Genomic DNA, 23,122 nt, shown 5'->3' on the forward strand with positions numbered 1-23,122 from the left:
TTCTCTGTGCAGCCCAGGTTATCTCCTCAGCGTCCGGATATCAGTGGGTTCCCGAGCCCGTCTCCTCTCGGCTCCCAGGCCGCCCCAGTGATCCCCAGTGTCGGCTTCCAGGCCGCTCCAGCGATCTACAGTGATCCTCAAGTAATCTCCAGTGATCCTCAAGTAATCCCCAGTGATCTCCAGTATCGGCTCCCTAGCCGCTCCAGCGATCCCCAGTGGTCTCCAGCGTCTTCCTGTGTTACCCTCGTGTCATCCCCGGCTTCCAGGCCGCATCTCACGGTACTCAGCTCTCCAATACTGTGTACTCCCTGCTATTCTCATTCCTCAGTGCCCTCCGTGTTGCTGTATAGCATTCAGTGCCATCGATCACCATCGATGGTTTAAGTACCCCACAGAAGACTCTTGTGTTTCAAACCCTGCCAAAGCCACAGGGGAACCTGGGCAGAGGGCCGCGACCTGGTCGGCAGTTGCACCGAAGTCCATATCCCCTTGCGGGGGTCACTGGTGAATACCACTGTCGGCTTAGACCCCGCGCCTCTGCTTTAGGTCTCAGCCAATCCTCTGTGTCCCCTGTAGGTCGTCTTCCTCCATCCTCCGTGCATGAGTTCCGACTACTTCAAACCTCCTTCGTCCTGCTACCCAGCGCCCTCCACTGGTCCACCACGGTCACAGCCGGGAACACAAGGAACCCCGGTGCTGACACTTGTTATGCAATCTGTAGATATCACAGTAGTACATTATTATCATCATCATCATCATCAATATAAGAAAAATGAAAACGGGTCCATCAAAGAAACAAAAAGTAGTGGTTGTGGAGATCGCATGAAAGGACTAAAGAGCATATTGGACAATGGGCCTGATTCTGGTTAGCTTGTTAAGCTGTGAATATCGCAGCTTACCGAGTGTCAGAAAGGCCGCCCCACCGAATACCCACCCCCAAACTGCCATTTTAACTCACAACTATGTGAGGGGATGTGTAACGGAAGCACAACCCCTCGCATGCCGCCTTTGCCAGAGAAATCATTCGCTGACCATCTTGGGTGCCAGGATGAAGACAGGGTGGGCGGCTGACATCATGTAACATCAGCCGTCCACCCCCCGGCAGGCATCGGACTGCCCACGTACTCATGGGAATGCCCAGTGTTTTTTCAATGTGGCCCATAAAGTGCTGGGCATCCCCATGGCCCATACTTAGTATCTAAGAGAAAACCAAAAACTTGAGAACATGAAAACATAATGATAAAGAGAATAGAAAAAGAAAATGAGAAAAGAGGGGTGAAGGCGGAAGACAATAGAATAAAACTAGGCTTATGGATAAATCTGTAGTAAACTTGGATAGATAAGTAGGGAAAGAAGGAGAAGGGGAAGTGGTTCCCAGCTTTAGGTGAAGGGGGTGGAATTGTCATATCATATGCTGAAACTATAGAAGTAATGGTAACATGGATGGAATTGGCAGTGGTGGTGAGGAGTTGGATCCAGAGGAACATCTCAATCAGTTATATCATACTCTATAGAAATGATCCAGTCAATTCCTCCTCATGTATAAATCAATCTTCTTGAACCACTGAGAGCTGGAAGCAGGGGAAGTGGATTTCCAGGGGATGACTACTCTGGCTGTGTTCATAAGATGTCTGATCGGTGACTTTTTAAATCTGGAGATAGATGAGCCCATAATATCTATACATTTTAATCATTGTTTTTTTTTCTAATTAGATGTAGATTATTTTCTCTCGCCAGCCCCCTGACAATGCCACTGGAAAGAGTATACCTCGCCTTGTCCCCTCCATGGTAATATTAGCCATCTGATGTTAAGATCTTGGATAATCAGTAGCAAATGCATTTTTTTTTTCAGAATTAGCGAGTTTTGCCAGCCCATGAAGGATACATAATTAACATATAACAAGTTGTAGCCTGCCCCAAACAAATGGCACTTTATGTATTACAGTTCTTCAGATATATGCAAGTCCAATGACCACAATAAGCCATGTACCAGGTTCTCTCTCTGGTGCAATGTGTCAGGTCATGGTCCTTTGTGTTCCTGGCTGTTACTCTAGTGAACCAATGGTAGAAACTTGGTGTTGAAAGCTAAGAGGCTTAAGGGTGTTCCTGCGCATGAGCAGAAGCTAGAGGACTGGCTAGAATCTAATAGTTGGTGGGAACCCAGGACAGAGGCACAAAGTCTAGCAGACTAGCTGTTTTCACCAGGTACTGCAAAAAAGTTTGGATTTAGCTGCACCTGACTTGCAGGTTGCAGCTCTCTGTCTGGGTTTCTCAGAACTGATACCAGAATATCTCATGTGACTAAGCTGGTAGGAACTAGAGTGGTACCAGATAGCAAACAGGAACCAAGTACACAGGGTCATGTACTAGAACTGGTAAAGACAGTATAAGGATGGAACCAGTTGTTACAGTATAAGGATGGAACCAGTTGTTACGAGCTGAAGGGAAGTACCTGAAGAGACACGGTGTAGCTGGCTTGAATGGCGGACGTCACGATGCAGGATTGTTCAGATGGCAAATCTTCTGGACAGCCACCCTAGTACACCTACAAGTAAGCCTATAATAGCCACTTTCCCTTAAGGCTTATTTTGCCTACCGGTACTGGGATGCCACCTGGACTTATGCCACAGATGCCAGTGTGAGCTTACTTCCAAATGGCCGGGGCAACTGTCGATAGAGGATGTAGGACAGCACAGATAGAGGATATAGGGTAGTAGGGAACTGAGGCAAAGGATTACATAGGCAGAGGTAAGGCTAGGTAAAGGTATAGTGTGGGGGTCTGAGAATAGCTGGGTAGTGGTGGGGAGAGGACTGACCTGGGTGTGTATTATCAAGAGCGCCCCAGGTTCAAGAAACTAAACACCACACAATATACACCACACAATATACACCACGAAATAGTTAGACAAAACAAGACATGAACGGACACAGAACAGGTATGCCTGTTAGTAGACAGGAGACTGAGCAACCAGACCGGTTCTCAGCAGGCACAATGGAGTGTTGCACAAGGAACTGGAAGTCCAGGAAGGAGAAACTATCACCAGCAGGGATCTGAACCCAGAAAGGGTTTTTTATTCCCAGGCTGGCCAATGGCTGCTAAGGCATGGTAATTATGGACATGACGTGCAGCTGCCCTGCTGCACGTCCCTGTCTCCCCTCCTGTCTGTTAATTATTTACCTAGCAACGGAGAACGCCATCTGAGCCTGGCGTCCCCGTTGCTAGGCACCCGGCGGCTCCCAGGCTGCCCAGCGGCTGCGTGGCCGGGAGCCGGGCCCCCTACACTCGGCAGCACTGCAGCGTCCTGGTTGCCGGGCAACAGCCGGGACGTGCGACCCCGGAGAGACACGCCGCGGCCCCTGACACCAGTGATATAGATATCAAGCTAAAACATGCAAGCTAGATTCACTTGGTGTGCTGAGCTGAACCCAGCAAGCTGGATACTCTTGTAATGCTGGCATGCTGGTCTAAACCCATCGAGCAAGATAACTGACTAAGGACAAAACTACTGAGAGCAGTAGTAACTGAAGTATGCAGCTCTATGAAGCAACATTCAATGCATCTGCATTATACCTAAGCTTGCCTTTATCACCCAGACCAGCAGTGACTGGAATACAGTGTCAGCTGACTGCTGTGCTTGCATACTTGCCGACATTCTGGCTAGCTCCTCCGAGACGGGACAGCCAGGTCTGCACAGCAGGGGGCGTGGTGTGGCATGAGGGAGTGAGGTTGGATGGCTGATGTGAAATAGGGGAGGGACGGGGCAAAACTGTATGATCACATCACCATGGCCACAATGTGATTCTGTGCAAATAACATCATCAGACTGCCCACTTTTGATGACGGCGTAAGGGGTTTACTGAAACATAAGTGGGGAATTTAAGCTTATCGTGCATAGTTGAAAGACCTGCCCACTCTTCCGGGGGACACCTCTGATTTTTCAGAGCCTGCCTACAATTCTGGGAGAATAGGCAAGTATGCGTGGAGGCTGTGTTTGGAGAATTAGAGGTTAGCTGACCGCAAGTATTATTTAATTTGTCCATTATCATTTGTTCAGTGTTGTACACTGATCAGATTAACACAGACTGTATTTATTATAGAAATGTATGCATCCCAATGTTTTGCACTATCGATCAGAATATTGGATCATTCTGTTTTGCAAACTTTCACAGCCCATAAATGATGCTCGCTATCATTGAAGTAAAGACATATTTATGTCTGGATCTAGAAATTCATCTACTGTATATACACATGCACACACATAGTACGGTGCAAAACTTTTAGATAAATTGTATGTTGGATAAATACCTGCATGCATACCATCAGGGAGATGTCTGATTGTCTCCAAAATTATTCTGCAGCTGGCCAATGACACCAAACATACAGACAATGTCATTAAGAACTATCTTCAGTATATGGAAGAACAAGGACTCCTGGAAGTAATGATATGGCCCCCTCAGAGCCCTGATCTCAACTGACATCATCGAGTCTGTCTGGGATTACATGAAGAGACAATAGGATTTGAGCAAAACTTCATCAACGGAAGATCTGTGAATTGATGAATAACAGAGAATTTATGTTTTTGCATAAAAACAACAATTAGAGAATGCTCTTTAATTATAGGCCAATAAGTTTGTTCAATACAGATTACACATTGTATGCAAAAGCTACGCCAAATAATATTTAAAAAGTAAATGAATAAGTGACCTGACATTCAGCTATGTGTAGTGCCATGAAGGAGAATATTTTTGTTCATCTGTTCTGATATTGGACCTAATGCAGACTGGACAAAACCATGTGCACTGCATGTGGAACAAATAAACTGTGTCAACACGTGGGACAAAAAATTAGAGAAACCTAAGTCGACCTTTTCAATGTCGACCTAATGCTTGTGTCAACCTTTTGACCCTGTCGACCTTAGGCATGTTATCCTTTTTTAGGCCATGTGGCCTTCAGCAGTCGACCCAATGTATATGGAACTTAATGGTGTCGCAGTAACAACCCATACCCTGCAGTTCAACATCGTTTTGCCCATTAGAGAAAAACATTTGCTTTTGCAATCTAGTCTAAATTAGGCCCATTGTTGTTAGATCCTATCAAAGATTGCAGTGGAAAATAAATGTTTTTCTTGGCTTTAGATTTTTTAAAAAGTGTTTATGATAAGTTAATGTTTAGCGTTCCTGTAATAATGTGGTTCCACTGTGAGTAAAATAATGTATAATAGGTCAGAGTATTGGCAGATGGAAAAATAAGTAAGTATACTGTATGTCCCCACAGAGGGCATGATTAAGAGCCTATTTGCAAATTTGCAACCCTGCCGATTATCGAAAGTGCGGGGTCCTCTTGCGAATGAAGCCAGCGATGGCTGTTTGGAAGCTGATTGACAGCCAGAAATTGTATGTAGGAGGCACCCCAGTGTTTTCTGGGCGTTCCACATAAAACGCAGTTGGACCCAGCCGTGGCCTCCATATCCGCACGGTGCAGAGAACTAATGGTTTTCACCCTGTGTGCATGGCTGCGAACGTATTCACAGCCATGCACAGGAGTGGGGAGGCGTTAACCTGACTGCTGGGTTCCAAAGATTCACAGCCCAATGATCAGGTCTGAATCAGGCCCAGATTGTAGAGTACATGCGGGTTAATGTTTGTCACTGACAGATTTTGGGGTTATCCAATTAGCAATCATAAAATGTGTAAAAATTAAAAAATTTTGATGACCTAACAATACTTTTTCTTTTACAGACTATTCTATTAGATTGCATGTTAAAAAAAAAAATTCCCACAAAAACACACAAGATTAGTGAAACCTTTGTTTTCAGGCCGCAGACCCAATTTCAAACTAAACCAGGTCTGCTTTCGGGGTGTTTTTGTTTTGCCTTCTTGAGGTAGGTGATACAAAATCCGTGATAAACTGTGCCTCGCGCTGGCTTATCTGGGTTTACCGGATAGCCGCCGGGGATACAATTACTTGTAGTAAATTACCTGTGCATTTGGCACCTGGATACATAGTGGCACGACAAACACATACCTCACAACTGTCCTGATTTTTGCGCCACTGTCCCATTTTTTGGGTCGGTCCTGGGTCCCGTCTGGGGCTGCCTGTGTCCTGCGGTGTGGGGGGGGCAGTTGGGAGTCCCCCCTGCTACCCACTGCCCTGCTTATGTATTAAGCCTGGTAAAGTGTAAAAGTTAAAGCGGAAGGGGGTAATGCAATATCCAATCAGCTGTGTTTGAAAAATGACAGTTTGGAGGTGATTAGCTAATGCATTATCACCTTCCACTTTATCACTTTACCAGGCTTAATACATCTGCTCCTGTATCTCTAATACCTGCTGTGTTAGACTCCATAAATAGCTATAATATGTAATTTAGTGATAACCACTGCGGTCAGATAAGTATAATAAATATGATCAACAGCTTTTGCATGACATGCAAACATTATTTATATAAGATTGTATATGTTTTATCACATGCTTTACCATATATCCCAAGCAAGAGAGCAGCTTTGGAATTCTTGTAATATATTGCCTTTTATATTGAAATATATAAATACATGTAATTTGTTAAAAACTATAACAACAATGCACATTAAAGTGAGCTCTGAATGATGTTTGGTCTTCTGTGTTGTATCCTCAGACCTACAAACTCCATTGTAATTATTAAACTCTTGGGAATGACTTTGTTGCTAAAGTTTAAGTAAAAGTTTCATGTACAGTACTGTGTTGCCATTGTAGAGGCTTTCTCCACCCAATCCCAAACACATCACATTGCTACACTTATTAAACTTGTATGTCATGTTTGGCCTTGAATTAATTAGTTTTGGCAATTGGATTTGGTGATTCATAAGAGAGTCCCTGCAGTCTCTTTACTAGCAGATGTACCGTTTCCTGTGCTAAAAGCTATTACAGCAACAATAGGACAATTTTATAGAATGCTTGGAATGTGCTACTTCTAAAGCAATTATTGTTCTACAAGAAAAGTAAAGTAAATGAAGGGCTAAATGAAACACACATCTCAAAGGAAATAACCAGTGGATTTTTTTCAATATGAGATATCCCAGAGACAGGTGTGGTATATGAAGTTATATATATTAGGTATATGAAGTTTTAATTTCTTTTTTCTCTTACGTCTGAGTTCAGTTTCGCGAATAAACAGTTATTCTAAACTGCCAAAAATCAATTATTAATTGGTTATTTTTGATGAACTGAACTCGGGAATTATCTGTGAATACTATTGATATTTTCTCTAAAGTCTGAGTTTAGTCACAATTGAATTTTGTTACCTCTGAGATCATACAACCATTCTGCTTTGCTGTGATATCCTCAATTTAGGGATTCTATTCAGGGGTGTAGTGGAGTATCCCCGCTTTTAAGGCAGGAGATTTTGCCTTTTAAATTTGTGTTTGTACGTGCTGGGTGTCTTTCAATGTATCTCATGTTCTGAAAATACTTTATCTTACAATTTGAATCTAATTAAAAGTTAAGTTTTAAACCATTAATTATCCAATGAATCTACAGTATACCTTTGACACATATGCTATTTGTTTAAAGTGTGCCCCCAAAAAAGAGACTTCTTTTTCTACATGTGTGGTATATGAAGTTGACAATGTTTAGCCCGCACCCAAAAGGTCGACACTGAAAAAAGGTTGACGTTAGCAAACCATCAACACAGCAAAGGTCCACATAAAAATATCGACATCAGTTTTTCACTTTTCTGGTAGCACCCCTAAGCACATATACCAATACTCTCACATACCAACCCTCTCACCTGATCCAGGTGCCTCGCTTCATTTCCGATGCCATCAGCACACTTAAATGTTGCCAACCAGAGTCCACTTGGATGGATTTATTAAATCTGGAAAACTAATGTTGACCTTTTCTTGTGTCTTAATACCCCACTGAAATAGTGCAGTTGCAGGCATGATGTGATTATTTAAGTCAGTTATGCTGCAGAGTGTCTATCCCGATAAATGGCTACTGAGCTGTATCAGATAACAGGTTAATTTTTCAAGGTGCCACCCTCTATAACCGTTTTCACTGCTCATTAACTTAACCATTCAATATATGCAGTCCTATACCGCTATAGCAGCCCATGAAGCGGCTATGTATAAGTGCCGCAAATACATTTCCATTATTGTTCATGTATTGAGGACTTCTAACGGCTGCTGTGCACCGCTCTGATAAATCGGCTATATCAGTGCCGCTAGTCGGGTGCTAAGATTGACGTCCGTGTATCACGGACTTCTAACGGCTACTGTGAGCCTTATGTAGTATCTGGGCGCCCGATTTTGTGATTGTATGCCTTACCTTAAGGCATACAATCAGATGCGATTCAACGCGATTTTCCATAGGATTCAATGTTAACAAGGTCCTGTTCATTTCCCCACTATCCAAGTGGGCATAGAGTTGATTTTATATAGCGTGGCGAGCGCAGCGAGCCACCGTGCCCAAAGCGTGGCGAGGGAAACATTTTAAGTCATCTGCGGCCGCTCGCCACGATTCGGGCTCGGTGGCTCGCCGACCTTTTCATTCCCCTACTATCCACGTCGGCGTGGAGTTGAGAATATATAGTGTGGCGAGCCCCGCGAGGGGACGCGTATAACTTCACAGGTATACGCGTGCGCTCGCCACACTATATATTCTCAACTCCACGCCGACGTGGATAGTAGGGGAATGAAAAGGTCGGAGGACGCGCACCGCCGCCGCTCGCCACGCTTCGGGTTGGCGTCTATCGTGGGGTGACGACGGGGCCATATATAATGTGAAATGGGTCATATTGGCCCATTTCACATTTTTTCCTATGTGAGATGGACTTAATCAAGTCCATCTCATCTTGTGCCATTATAATGGCACAAGACCGACGCGATGCACCCGATTTCAATGTTAAAAAATATTTTAACATTGAAGCCTATGGCAAAATCGGGGGCATCGCGTCGGGACCAATGTTAATGGTCCCGACTGACGCGATGCCCCCGATTTTTCCTTTGCCGGCAAAATGGACCTGATTTCAAAGGAAATCGGGTCCATCGCGGGGATCGTGTACCTTAACTTAAAGGTACACGATCCCAAAGATTGTGGCCGTGCTAGGAAACAAGTACCGATTTTAGATAGTGTGGCGAGCGCAGCAAGCCCGAAGCATGGGAGTGCAGCGAGCCCCGCGGAATACATGTAAAGTAATACGCGTCCGCTCACCACGCTTCGGTCTCGGTGGCTCTCTGCGCTCGCCACACTATATAAAATAAACTCCACGCCGACGTGGATAGTGGGGGTATGAAAAGGTCGGAGGACGCGTACCGCTGGCCCTCGCGGGCTCGCTACGCTTTGGGTTGGCGTTGATAGTGGGGGTGAATTTAACATTGTAAGCACCCATTAGGGTGAAAAGGTCGGAGGACACGTACCATCGCCCCTCGCGGGCTCACTGCGCTCGAGCCCGAAGCGTGGCGAACGCAGCGAGCCCCTCAAGGGGACGCAAATTACTTAACATGTATTCCGCATCCGCTCGCCACACTATCTAAAGTCAACTCCACAGGACAATTGCTATAATGAAAATAAATTCATTTGAGTCTAGAATTTGATGGTATTAATTAAGATTGCTCCTAATTGAAACTACTGTACCCCTTATTGTTTATATTTACTATATTCTATACATGGATTGCATCACTGCTTTCCACTTGCCATACAGTGTTTGGTCATACCCCGTTCCTGGGATTGGGACACAGAATTTGCAGTCTGAAAGCTCATGCAGATACCGGGTCATTGCCAGGTCACTGACATTAGTCAGGGGTGGGGCAGAGCAGCGACACATTGTCGGGGGAGGAGGCAGCACTTGGAGCTGATGCTGTCTCCAAGCGCTGCCTCCTCCATAGTGTGAAAAGGACCTAGGTCGCTGGACCCGGGTTACCTTTTCACACAGCACAGCTGACCAGGGTTGAAAGGCTGGGTTTCTTGACCTGGGAAACATGGCTGTGGCGCTTTCAGATCGCAGATCTGAATATCTGTGCTAATTGCTGATTTGGTGGTCTGAAAGGGGTATTACACTGTACATTTTGTATGTAAGCATAATAAAAACAAAACTAAAATAAATAATATTTAGGTCTTTGGCGAACCAAGCTGGTTTCCTAACAATGTCATAAAGATGCACAGACTTTTTTTTTTTGGTGCTCAAGGAACTGAAAACTCAGTTGACTCATTTTATTGAATTTCTGGTAGTAACAAGCAGGAAACAGTACCAAGTATTTGCATTTATGTTACCGTGCAAGAGCAGCAAACGAAAAATGTGTATTTGTTTTATATCACTAATTTAGTATATAAACCCTTTTTGTGGAGCAATGGTTACTTTCAGGCATATAGATAACATTTTTGAACATGTGTAAAATATTAACCCTTTCAGTGCCAACATTGCGATGCGCAATCCTCAAAATATCCACAAAAAATGTCAGTATCGCTCACAGCGACTGTTCTTTTAGTATAAAGAAATACAAAGACAGCTAAGTCAATTAATTGAAGTTTAGTTAAATATTGCACCCAAAAATATAACAGTTGCTGTAAGCGGCGCTTGCATTTTGTTTTAGTGGATATTTTGCGGATCTCGCACAGCAACATTGGCACTCAAATGGTTAATATCATAAATAGAGATTGGGTACCACGGACGTTGTACTGGTTAGCATTACTGCCTCACAGCACTGAGGTCATGGGTTCGATTCCCACCATGGCTCTAAAGGAGCGGAGTTTGTATAAGCTTACGTGGGCTTCGTCCGTGTACCCCGGTATCCTCCCACAATCCAAAAATATACTGGTAGGCTAATTGTCTCCTAACAAAATTAACCATACAATGTCTGTGTGTGCGTGTACATGTGGTAGGGAATATAGATTGAATGCACTCTGCACATTGTACATCTGCCCCCATGCAGTGCACATGGTTTTGTCCATCTAAGAAGGAATTTGTTAGAAAGCGTGAACCAAAATAACCCCCAATATGTATTATAGAACACTGCAGGAAAAAGATTTAGACACAGGTTTTCTTTATACAACAATTGTGTCATCTTTTTTATTCAGTTACAATCAGGGCTATTTTTCTGCAGGCTCCAGCAGGAACTGTGGCCCTTATTCTAGTTTACTCTTTCTGACAAAATATTTCTTAGATGGACAAAACCATGTGCACTGCAGGTGGGGCAGGTGAAAAGCCTCACCCAAATCTAATTATCTCTGCACAAGTAACACCTGCCTTACCTGCAGTGCACATGGTTTTGTCCATCTAAGAAATATTTTGTCAGAAAGAGTAAACTAGAATAAGGGCCACAGTTCCTGCTGGAGCCTGCAGAAAAATAGCCCTGGTTACAATACTCTTTAGTAAATAACACATTTCAGCATACTGCCTTACCCAGCATTCAAACCCATAGCCCAGCGGTTCCCAAACTGTGTGCCGTGGCTCCCAGGGGTGCCTCAGGACACATACAGGGGTGCCCTGGGTTGGTGGTCCAGGACCAACCCAAATTATTAATGGTTAGTTATTTTTGAGCAAAACCAGTGCTGGTGGCTGACTATCATAAAATGTGTACAATCAGAAGCAAATCCTGCCCTTTACCACATAACTGACACTAAGAATCGCATATAAACACAATCTAATTATAATTTTTTTGGCGTAGGGGAGCCGCGAAAAAATTCTGATGCTCTAGGGTGCCGTGATTCAAAAAAGATTGGGAACCCCTGCCATAGCCTATTGTATTTGAGTCAAACACCATGCAGTGGGACTATGTAAAAACCGGACCCGGACTAAACCCCGGACGGACGTCAAAATCTGCAGTCTGGGGCTTGTAGTGTCCGGTCCGGGTGGTGACTTGTCTGGGGGGTTCCCTGTGATAGCTATCATCAGGGACATGGGGAAGGGGAGATTGCAGCCTCCCCGTGTGGTCCGGACCATCCGGTATTTGCTACATGCTCGGACCATACAGGGAGGCTTTATTCTCCCCCTCCTCTTCTACCTGGTGACAGGTGTCACGGGCAGCCCCCCGGACAGGACGCTACAAGCTCCAGACAGCAGATTTTGGTGTCCGGTCTGGGGTTTTTGTCCTGGTCCGGTTTTAACACATACCCCCCTGCAGTGCTTACAGCCCTGATTGTATATGGAGAATGGTGCTGTGAATTGTTTAGGTTTGTTACGGTTAGGTTTAGTTCTGTGTACCTTGTATTGCTCAAATGCTGGGGTAGCTACCAACAGTTAATGTTTTCCATGTCTCCTCACAGAATTACAAGTAAAATAATTAGCTCCACCTGTGGATCTTTAAAATGTGTCAGTGAGTAACAAGTGCACTTGTGCGGCATCTAGGTTGTCTGGAAAATGTGAACTGTTCGTAGCTCTCGAGGACTGGAGTTGGCTACCCCGGCTCTAATGTGTGCTACATGCATGGCAAACAACTTGAGGCACCTTATAAAGTGTAATAAGAATGATGCTTGCAGCTATAAAACATCTGCCCCTATATTCTAAAAAGCATTGGAGAGAGATAAAGTACACTCCAGCTCCTAATTGTCATGTTTCAAACTGCCTGTAACAAAGAGCTCAATTTATCTTTTTCCAAGACTTTAGTAGCTAGACCCCTGTATATTACAGTACACACTAGTACAATCTGCATAAGATCCAGATGCGATTACAATTTAGACTATCTGCATACAATTTACACTATCTGCATTCAATTTAGACTATATAGTGCAGATCTGCACTTTATAGACAGGGCAGCCAAGACTTTCTGGCTGAGATATGGGAGCGCGCATCTTGAACGCATCTGGATCGCTTGGGATAAAAACCATACAATCTGCATGAGATCCAGATAAGATTTTGACTATATAGTCAAAATCTCATCTGGATCTTATGCAGATTGTACTAGTGTGTACACAGACTTAACAGTAACGCTGGACTTGTGGCTGTGCAAAAATATCCGCAAGGTGTGCCAAATTTGCTCCCTTCGTATGAAGGGTAAAATAACTAGATTGATCCATTTTGCTGAAACAGCACATTCTTGCTGAATTAATAATTAAATTGCCCAAAACTATTTTAAATAAGTCTATTATAAATAACCCGCTAAATACTTCTCCTCACCCACTGCAGTGCAGTGCCGTGTCTGCCACAGATTCAGCAGGCAGCAGCAGCAGAACTATGTATGTGCGGGCTCAGGGGGGCTGCGTAGCTGACAGCACAGTGACATCCACTGATTCGTCAAAAAAATGTTTTAAACTGTCGTATATATATATATATATAAAAAAAACTAAATCAGTACGTTCTCATTACCAAACAATATTATTTTGCCAGTTTGCCCCTAACAGTCCGTTTAGCATCCCCAGCGGGTTTTCAGTTATTTTTGAAAGGCCGAGGCTGAAACCGAAAGTAAAATATGTTTACCTGGCATAGCTGCAGCAAGGGATGATGGGAGCAGCAGGAGCAGGGAAAGCAGCAGCTGGTAGTTGTACATACATATGATACTACAGCTCATCATCAGCTGCAGCAGCTTGTCGCAGGTAGACCAGGACACGCCGGGTTAATGTGTGATGTCAGCATGTAAAATGGCAGTATATGGGCAGCTGTTTTATGCACACATGTAGCACAAACTGGCAGATTATGGAGGAATGGGAATGTAAAACAAGCATTTCCTTGGGTGCATACACAGTGATTGCTGCACAGCCTAAATGTAAACACTGCCATGCTACTTCCTGTGATTCATAGCTAACTTCTTATTGAAAACGTCTTATGATATACGAAATATAATTTAAGGCACATTATCAGTGCTGCAAAACAAAGTTTTGTGAATTGCAATTTGCAAGATAATGGTATGTTGCTGATGCATGTTTTTTTTTTTTTGCTTTTATTAAAAGCTTAATATTACCTTCACCTGTAACATTAGTGCTGGCTGTGTTTCAGGTATCCATGATGATGTATAATGATATTTGAAGTTTGAAACCTGTAAAAATGGATTTACAAGGCAAGTATAATAAAATTGGTCATGTTTACTACTTAAATGTGTGATTAATATGCTATCCTTCATTTACAAAAATATATTCCTAATAGGGATCCCTCCAACATGACCCATTCCATTAGGTACAAAATGCTCTGTTCCTGGACTTCCCAACAAGTGGCAGTTACAGAGGTGGGGCTCCAGCACAGTTCAATAATAAAAGAGGGGGGTCAGTGAGTCCAGGACAGTGATGTTTGGGGTGGCAGTAGCTGTGGCTCCCCTTTTTGAATATTGGACTGTGCTGCAGGCTCACATCTGTAACTGCCGCTGGCAGGGAAGTCCAGGAACAGAGCATTTTGTACCTAATGGAATGGGTCATGTTGGAGGGTATGTGGATGGCCATTATAAGGTGGATATCGAATAGTGGCAGCACTGCCTCCACTGTAATGCTTTGTACACACGGGGGAGATATATTGCTCAGCCATATATGGCTGAGCAATATATTGCTCAGTTTTTCCTTTACATCAGCGACCAGAGATGGTCGCTGATGAAAAAGAAACTGCCGGGGGGAGCCCGGCAGTGGTAATCAGCTGGTCGCAGGAGCATGTTCCTGCGACCAGCGATCACCACAGGGGCAAAAACAGGAGCGCGCACCCGGCGATATATTGCCGGTGCACACTCCCATTGCGGGCAATATGGTCGATCAGCGACCATATTTCCAGCGATTTTGCACTAAATCGCCCCCGTGTGTACGCACCTTGACATTATTTCGCTTTGGCTACCACTTATATCGCAGATGGAATCATCAGTTTTAGATAGCCATTCCTAATTTGGGATACATACGGATGACTGGTGGGTGGGGATGTCGTTGATCACAATGCCGATGCCTGCATCCAGAGTTAGGGAATCACACTATGGCCCTAACTGTGTGGCGTTTGTATATTCTCCCCGTACTTGTGTGGGTTTACTCCGGGTACTCCAGTTTCCTCCCACATTCCAAAAATATACTGGTAGGTTATTTGGCTCCTAACAAAATTATCCCTAGAATGAATAAGTGTGTGTGTACATGTGGTAGGGAATATAGATTGTAAGCTCCACTGGTGCAGGGTGAAAGAAATAGGTTGGCGCTTAGACCGCTGTGCTCAATGATGGTGTTACCCTGATCCCCTGTGACTGCAATATCTTGGGATGCTCAGTCCCAAAGAAAAAAGAAAGGTGCAAATAAATAAAGCTGCATTGAAAAACCCCATGTCGACCTAATGACCTATCAACCCTATCCCATGTTGACCTATAACCAGGGCTATTTTTCTGCAGGCTCCAGCAGGAACTGTGGCCCTTATTCTTGTTCACTCTTTCTGACAAAATATTTCTTAGATGGACAAAACCATGTGCACTGCAGGTGAGGCAGGTGTAAAACCCCACCCAAATCTAATTCTCTCTGCACATGTTATATCTGCCCCACCTGCAGTGCACATGGTTTTGTCCATCTAAGAAATATTTTGTCAGAAAGAGTGAACTAGAATAAGGGCCACAGTTCCTGCTGGAGCCTGCAGAAAAATAGCCCTGCCTATAACCTTTCAGTATGTCGACCTAGTGGTGTCGACTTAATGACCGTTGACCAACTTTTGGTCGACCATATGATCCACATCCCTGCCAGCATGTAATTGAGAAACACACAGCCTGTCTGAAAGAATATCATGTTGGCAGGAGCAAGTTGTCTAAATGATAGATTCTCCTGGCCCTGTAAAACGGTTTTCTTCTACCATCAGAATAGCCTGAAAATGGGTGAAAAAGTTAGTGACCGACTGTGTTATTCTGCCCAAAACTAAAAATTTACTTTAGCGCCTCATGCACTATGCAACTTCCCTGATGCCCCTTGAACCGACCAGTATGCGGACATTTTGCATACGATATATCGTATGAATTCCAATTCCCCGCTGCCGGGAGTCTGTCCGAGTCGGAGGTCTGACGTGTAGAACATACAATCTCCAACAGATCCGATTTGCATTGGATCGGATGTCAAACACATGGGATTTGGCAACTTTTCACCAGATTTCTCAGCCTGATCCATCAGAATCTGGTGAAAAGTGGCAAAATCGCACTAGTGTATGGCAAGCTTTAGGTTGAATTTTAATTGTTTGAATAAGAGATGAAGATTCAGATTCAACAGTCACATGTGGTCAGTAAAAGTCCCATTTTGTTACACCAGCTAATACAGGGCTCGACAAATACCGGTCGCCAGGTCGCCACGGCGACCAGATTCTGCTTCCTGGCGACCAGATTTTTAGCAGGGAGGGAGGAAGCAGAATCTGGTCGTCGGCAGCCCGACCACCCCCCTCCCCCGTCCTGTCAGGCCAGCAGCAGCGCGAGCGCGGTCCCTGATCCACACCCCCCTCCCCGTGTTCGCAGCAGCGGCAGCAGAACACAGTTTTAAAGTCCTGACTCCTGCCGCAGCCAATAGAAGTCCCCAGCGCTGCTGAGACCTCTGACCTTCCTTCCCTGTATAGTGCGTCATCCTGCGCCGGGCACCGAGTCCCCACAGAGCGCTACGCCTCCTGATTCTCCCGCTGTGTGGATCAGCGAGGGAGACCGCGCTACTACCACTAATACCCCTTTTACACCGCCGAAAAATCCGGGTCAGCGGCGGGTCAGACCCGGATCCGCGGCGGTGTAAATGGGGGGTATCCGTTTCCATTTACACGGGTCCTCTACCCAGGTCCTGACCTGGGTAGAACACGGATAGGACCCGTATAAATGTCGGTGTAAATGGTCCCGCTGCGGGTGCAGGCACCCGCAGCGGGTCCACAGCGTGCAGCGCTGGGGAAGATGTTCCCAGCTGCTGCGGGAGGAGGGGGGTCCCTGCGGCTGCTGAGGAGAGGGGGGTACCTGTCAGCCTGCTGTGCTGGGGGTACCGGGGTGCTAGGGGTGCTGGGGGTACCTGTCCTGTCTGCGGTCGGATCTCAGCGGAGAAGATGATGTGCGCCGCTGCTGTATCACCCCCCCCCCCCTTTCCAATCCGGCAGCCGGTCCCTGCGGCGTATGGAGTGTCAGTATCGGCGGTCCCTCCAGCGCATAGGAACTAGTACTAGTTCCCATGCGCCAGAGGGACCCCCGCCACTGACACTCCATACGCCGCACGCCGCAGGGACCGTCTGCCGGGGGGGGGGGGGTGGTACAGCAACGGCGCACATCATCTTCTCCGCTGAGATCCGACCGCAGACAGGACAGGTACCCCCAGCACCCCTTGCACCCCCCAGCACCCCGGTACCCCCAGGTACACCAAGCACAGCAGGCAGGACAGGTACCCTCCGGCACCCCCAGCACCTTAAAAAAAAAAAAAAAAAAAAAACACTTAACCTGGGTCAGCCCTGCTATATATATATATATATATATATATATATATATATATATATATATATATATATATATATATATTATATATTTCCATATATTATATATTTCCATATATATATATTTCTATATATATATATTTTTCTATAAATATATACATAAAATATTATTTAAGGCAGGGCTGACCCAGGTTCAGTGTAAATGGTGCAGACCCAGGTCCGACCCAGGTCAAAGTGCTGTGTAAATGGGGTATAAAGCAGGGTCAGACCCTGGATACTCCAGCATTCAAAGACCAGGGTCGGACCAGGGTTTTTGGTGTAAAAGGGGTATTAGCCAGGCAGGGGGGAGGACGCTGCCGCCGTCTGCTGCTACTGGTACCCGCCATGTGCTAGTAGCTGCTAGTGCTACTGCCGCACTGCTGTTTTGTACTGAGCGTACCTGCCGCCCTGAGATGGTGCCGACTCCCATCCCATTGCGGCTGTGCCCCCCCCCCCCCAGCCTCACTCAGTTTGCCCCCTGTAATTACCCCTTTCTGCTGTTCAAGTCGCCGATGACAGCAGTATTTTATACAAACTGCCAGTCCACCCCCTACTCGCACAGACATCAAGTGGCTGCGCTCCCTGCCAAACACCCGCCGCTTTGGCACATGAAGGCTGGCCCTCCCCAGCGGCTGTGTTCTTTGGCAACTCCCCAACCCCCCTGCTGAGGCACCCGGCGCATATCTCCCCACAAGCGCAGGCACCCAGGGGCCCCCCTGCACCCTTCTCATCAGTCAACTATATGCCAGGCATCCGACAGCTTTCTGTGTGTCATCATCTGTCCATGTGTTTTATATGTGTTAGCATCTATCTTGGTGTCTGTGTCAGCATTTGTGTCAGTGCCAAGTGTCAGCATTTGTGTGTCAGCTTCTATGTGTGTGTCAGTGGTATATGGCTATGTGCTAGCATCATGTGTGTGTGTGGGGGGGGGGGGGGCAGAAACTTTTTTGGCAAGGGTGCAATATTTTTCGTTACGCCACTGGGCCCGTCGCCGTGCACTATGACCCGCGGGATGTAGCGTCATCATCCCGCAGGTCTGCAGCAGCAGCTGCTGCTAGTATTAGCCGCGGCCCGACCACTTGTTCTGTTGTGAGCCTGAGGGAGAGACAGAGACTCTCCACGTTGTGCTGCCGCTGCATGCTCTGATGTTAGAGTGAGGACCCCTGAAAAAGCATAATCTAATATATCTGGTGAGTTGGGCAATATATTATATTTTATTACTGTATTTTTCTGCATGTGTGAGTCGTATAATGTGTAATGGCAGACACTGAGGTGGGTCGCATAATGTGTAATGGCCACTGTGTTGTGTTGCATAATGTGTAATGGTGGGCACTGAGGTCTGTTGCATAATGTGTAATGGCCACTGCGTTGTGTTGCGTAATGGGCATTGCATTGTGATGTGTAATGGCGGGCACTGAGGTGGGTCGCATAATGTGGGAGGGGGGGGGGGCCCCATTATAAATTTTGCTATGGGGCCCACAAAGTTCTAGTTACGCCTCTGGCACCACCGCTTCTTGCTGCTGGACAAGGGCATGTTTACCCCTGGGCACAAGGGCATGTTTACCCCTGGGCACAAGGGCATGTTTACCCCTGGGCACAAGGGCATGTTTACCCCTGGGCACAAGGGCATGTTTACCCCTGGGCACAAGGGCATGTTTACCCCTGGGCACAAGGGCATGTTTGCCCTGGCATCAAGCATGCAACCTGTAGCAATGAGCATGTAGGTAAGCGGCACTTATGTGACATTATATGTACTAAGCGTTACAGCGTGTGGTATTATATGTAATGGGCATGCCAGTGTTTTGTAGAATGTGTAATGGGCATGCCGGTGTTTTGTAGAATGTGTAATGGGCATTATGGCATGTGGAATAACATGTAATGGGTGTGTGACATGTGTAATAGGCATTGCATTGTAAAAAATAATATCCACGCCTTCGGCGCGCACTGCCCCTATTTTTAGTTTGTCTGGCTCCTACACTTTCATGCTGGCTCCTAGATTTTAAAAAAATTTGTCAAGCCCTGAGCTAATAACACAAGAAGATATGAAAATATTTTGTGGTGAACTGCAGAACATCCTTTGGCAGAAGATGTTCCAACCGCTCCTGTGATTTATATCAGTACTTACATTTACATATTTTGTTTTCGTGTTATTGCAGACTTATGGAACATTCAAGATAAGTGCTTAGCCCCTTACTCTGAAAAGGGTGAGCTTACAGAAGCTGTTGTGAAGTCCATTGAATACAAAGAGAAGGGTTTATCTTATGCAGTGGTTTTATTTATTGATGCAACAGAAAAGAAGGTCACACTATCACAGCTGTGTAAAGCCTCAGATTTCCGTGACTCCTGGAACAAGTCCATGTTTGATGATGAAGATTTGGAGAAACCTAATTTCCCAGACAGGAGACCCACAGCTCCTGGAGTAGATTTCCCATTATCAAATACTGGAGTTGTTGTACCTTACACTATAAATAGGTATTTGCGTGACTATCAAAGAGATGGTGTCCAGTTCTTGTATGATCACTATACTCAATCTACCGGATGTATCCTTGGTGATGACATGGGACTTGGAAAGACAATACAGGTACTTATTCACTTGGTATTTATGTGCTTTGGGTAATACATGCCTTCTATTAATTATTTTCATCTTACTATATCCTATTATTTTACATATTATATAATTGGATCCAAATAATGCCAACAATAATGGGGGATATTTAATAGGATGAGAGATTCAGAAAGTGAGAGATTTGGTGAGAAATCTCCAGTTTTTTTAAAGCTGCAATCATTTGCACTGCAACACCAGTTTGATTTTGAAGTGTAAATGATTACCGCTTTAAAAAAACTGGATATTTCTCACCAAATCTCCCACTTTCTGAATCTCTCATCCTATTCAATCTCACCCTATGTGCCAGTTGCCTTTCTTTAACTGTATTGTATGACACTTTCAGATACCAATAAGACAGCTCATCATTTGTGGGCACATTACACCACATTTAAATCACACACAGGTCATGCCCTTCCAGCAATCTATGTGGACAATTAAATTAAGCGTGATATGAATATCTCCGGGAAGGAGCTCCTGGAGCTATTCAATGGACTGTGATATTATAGTGAAGAATGCTGGTTCTCACAACTTAAGCTGGGTGTTTATTCCTGATGCATCTGCGCATGTTTAGTTGGATTTCTGCTCCCACCCCAGGAGGGCAGCTAGATGAAATGGAACTTGTGTAATATCACAGCGCCCAAGATTTTGATTGCAGGGCATCTGATCGCATCGCATGCGATGCGATGTTTAATTGTATGACATGCAATTTTTAATTGTACAAGCACCCTGATGGGTGCTTACTATGTTAAATGCACCCCCATTGTCAACGCCACCCCCACTATCAACGCCAACCCGAAACGTGGCGAGCGGCGTCGGTACGCGTCCTCTGACCTTTTCATACCCCTACTATCCACGTGGAGTTGATTTTAGATAGTATGGCGAGCCCCGCGAATTACTTGACATGTATTCCGTGTCCCCTCGCCACGCTTCAGGCTCGATGCGCTCGCCATGCTTAGGGCTCGGTGGCTCGCTACGCTCGCCACGCTATCTAAATTCAACTCCACGCCCACGTGGATAGTGGGGGTATGAAAAGGTCGGAGGATGCGTACCGCCGCCCTTCGCGGGTTCGCTGTGCTTGCCACACCGGGTTGGCGTCTATAATGGGGGTGCATTTAACATAGCAAGCACCCATCAGGGTGCTTGTACAATTAAAAATCGCATCGCATGCCATTTTGCGATATTTTAATGTACATTGAGGGTCTTTTCACCCGAATATCGCATCGCATACCACTAATTAAGGTATGCGATGTGATGGGCGCTGTGATAATACACAAGTACCGAAGAAATCCTCTGGTCGGGCAGAACAGCAAGCTGAATTGTCTAGCAGAATTGAATTGACCCCTTTGGTTGCTGCTTATCTCTGGCATTTGAGTCGCAACCTATGATAGCATGGATTTGAGGCGTGGGGTATTTCTCGGGCGCTCCTGAGGGTGCTGCTTTCAAGTGGACCTAGAAAGTCTAACCTAAAGACTTTAATGAACAATATGGGAAAAAGAAAGCTGGTACACTCGATTTGGCGCTCCCTCACGTGGACACCCAGTGAAATAAATATAAAAATACTTCCTTTTTATGATTGGTATCTGTTGTTATGGCTCCTCTGATTTTATTTATCGGATTTGCGAAGTCTCAATTCCCCGACTATATGGAAAAAAGCTAAATAATGCAACAATGGGTGTATCTACATGAAATCTTCTCAAGGGGATTAGAATACTTTGGTTTGAGGTGCGTACCTCACTTACACAGTAAAGGGTAAGGTCAAACATATAATGGTATCTTTTTAAAAGAAGTGATGTGGGTGGCGTACCCGTACTCACAATATGCTGTGCTGCTGCAATCGTATAAAGGTATCTTTTCCAGTTCAATTGTGTAAAACTTTTCCTTTAATCACACTGATACAGATAGTAATAAACCTATGATAGCATGCCTTCATACCGCCCTTTCTTGGTTGCATTTGTGCCTATTTCAGCACAGTCCAGGCTCCCTAGTCTTATGCAGTTCCAGGTCCGGCAAAGAGGAGAATTGTGAAAAGACGCACGTATGCAAGTTGTGGCTGAAAACACAACTTGTGATTAGACCTGCCTGAATAAAGACAATAGGGCCTAACATTCGTCACATTTGTGCACCAGGCCCTTGCATTTTTGAACTTGATAAAAATAACGCAAATAGTGGATTAGAAAATAGTAAATATTATGTTCTATTATTTTATTAGTATGTGTAAGTATGGGCAATTTTTAAATTAGGTTGAGTTCTTCAGTTAAATGCAGTTTACTACCTTATATAACATATCAATATTTTTTTTTTTTATTATTATTATTTCATTCCACTTTGTATTTTAGGGCTATAACTGACATCTTTTTCTGACTCCTAGTGTAAACTGCTTAGTATCGATATTGTAAAGCCAAATTGCATGGGTTGTAACGTGTGACTGCTTGCTCTAGGTCATATCGTTTCTAGCTGCAGTACTGAACAAGAAAGGTACAAAAGAGGACATTGAAAATAACATGCCTGAGTTTTTACTGAGAGCGATGCAAAAAGAGCATTGTACAGCATCTAATAAGAAGGTATGGATATTAAGCCAGGATTTGGTTAAAGCATGATTTTGTTATTTATTTGTTTATTTTTTTAGATATTGTTTTCCACTTTTCATGTTGTGACCACATTGTTTTAATTATTACAAATGATTACACTTGTTATACTGAAGAGGAAAATAAAATCAGAATAACAACAGACCGGAAGTAATTATGGTAGTGATTTCTAAATTTCCAGTACTTGAAAGTAAACAAATTGAAATCTTAAACACAGACCATTGTATTGTGATGCCTGGCATCTACATGGATATTGAAGAAAACAAAGTAATCCCCTCTAATATTTTGGACAGTTCCCCACAGTCAAGAGATTAGAACAGGAAGTTAGAAGTCAGTCAAGCTTGTTACTTTAAGTAGACATTCAGAGTGTGTGCCAAAATAGCAGGCACACGCAGAAAATGTTTGTGTTGTTTTCTGAGATTTCTATATTTACTGAAAAGACTATGTTAATATAATGCTGCTTCTTGCAGTCAGGTTCTTAAGGTAATATTGTTAAAGATTTTTTTTAGATTTCTCTTAAAGTTTAATCTGGATCTATTATTATGTTTTAGATATTTATACTTGATCCCAGCATAGTTTATTTTATACGGTAATCCATTTTTTGG

The 23,122-nt window shown here is 44.6% G+C and overlaps 1 protein-coding gene and 1 long non-coding RNA gene across 7 annotated transcripts in view; one reads left to right on the forward strand and one right to left on the reverse strand.

Annotated features, from left to right (window-relative positions):
- LOC146080083 (uncharacterized) overlaps nucleotides 1-16,974 on the reverse strand; it is a 29,014-nt gene extending 12,040 nt beyond the window's left edge. Inside the window, exons 1-3 of one of the 4 annotated variants that reach the window (XR_014474797.1) lie at nucleotides 16,877-16,974; nucleotides 13,870-13,944; nucleotides 4,307-4,491 (exon numbers count right to left, since the gene is read on the reverse strand). This is a non-coding gene — a long non-coding RNA (uncharacterized LOC146080083). Of the gene's footprint in view, nucleotides 1-4,306; nucleotides 4,547-13,088; nucleotides 13,166-13,869; nucleotides 13,945-16,824 lie in introns of those variants that run through there. The other 3 variants (XR_014474798.1, XR_014474794.1, XR_014474800.1) reach the window with 3 other exon arrangements.
- The window catches only part of ERCC6L2 (ERCC excision repair 6 like 2), a 151,312-nt gene continuing 141,578 nt past the window's right edge, over nucleotides 13,389-23,122 (forward strand). The window contains exons 1-4 of one of the 3 annotated variants that reach the window (XM_083186960.1): nucleotides 13,389-13,504; nucleotides 13,905-13,965; nucleotides 19,484-19,908; nucleotides 22,371-22,493. In XM_083186960.1, the coding sequence (XP_083043086.1) occupies nucleotides 13,953-13,965; nucleotides 19,484-19,908; nucleotides 22,371-22,493 (561 nt within the window). In that variant the 5' untranslated portion in view covers nucleotides 13,389-13,504; nucleotides 13,905-13,952. The other 2 variants (XM_083186968.1, XM_083186976.1) reach the window with 2 other exon arrangements.

This window comes from Crinia signifera, chromosome 1, assembly GCF_055691185.1.
Source record: "Crinia signifera chromosome 1, ASM5569118v1, whole genome shotgun sequence".
Lineage (NCBI taxonomy): Eukaryota > Metazoa > Chordata > Amphibia > Anura > Myobatrachidae > Crinia > Crinia signifera.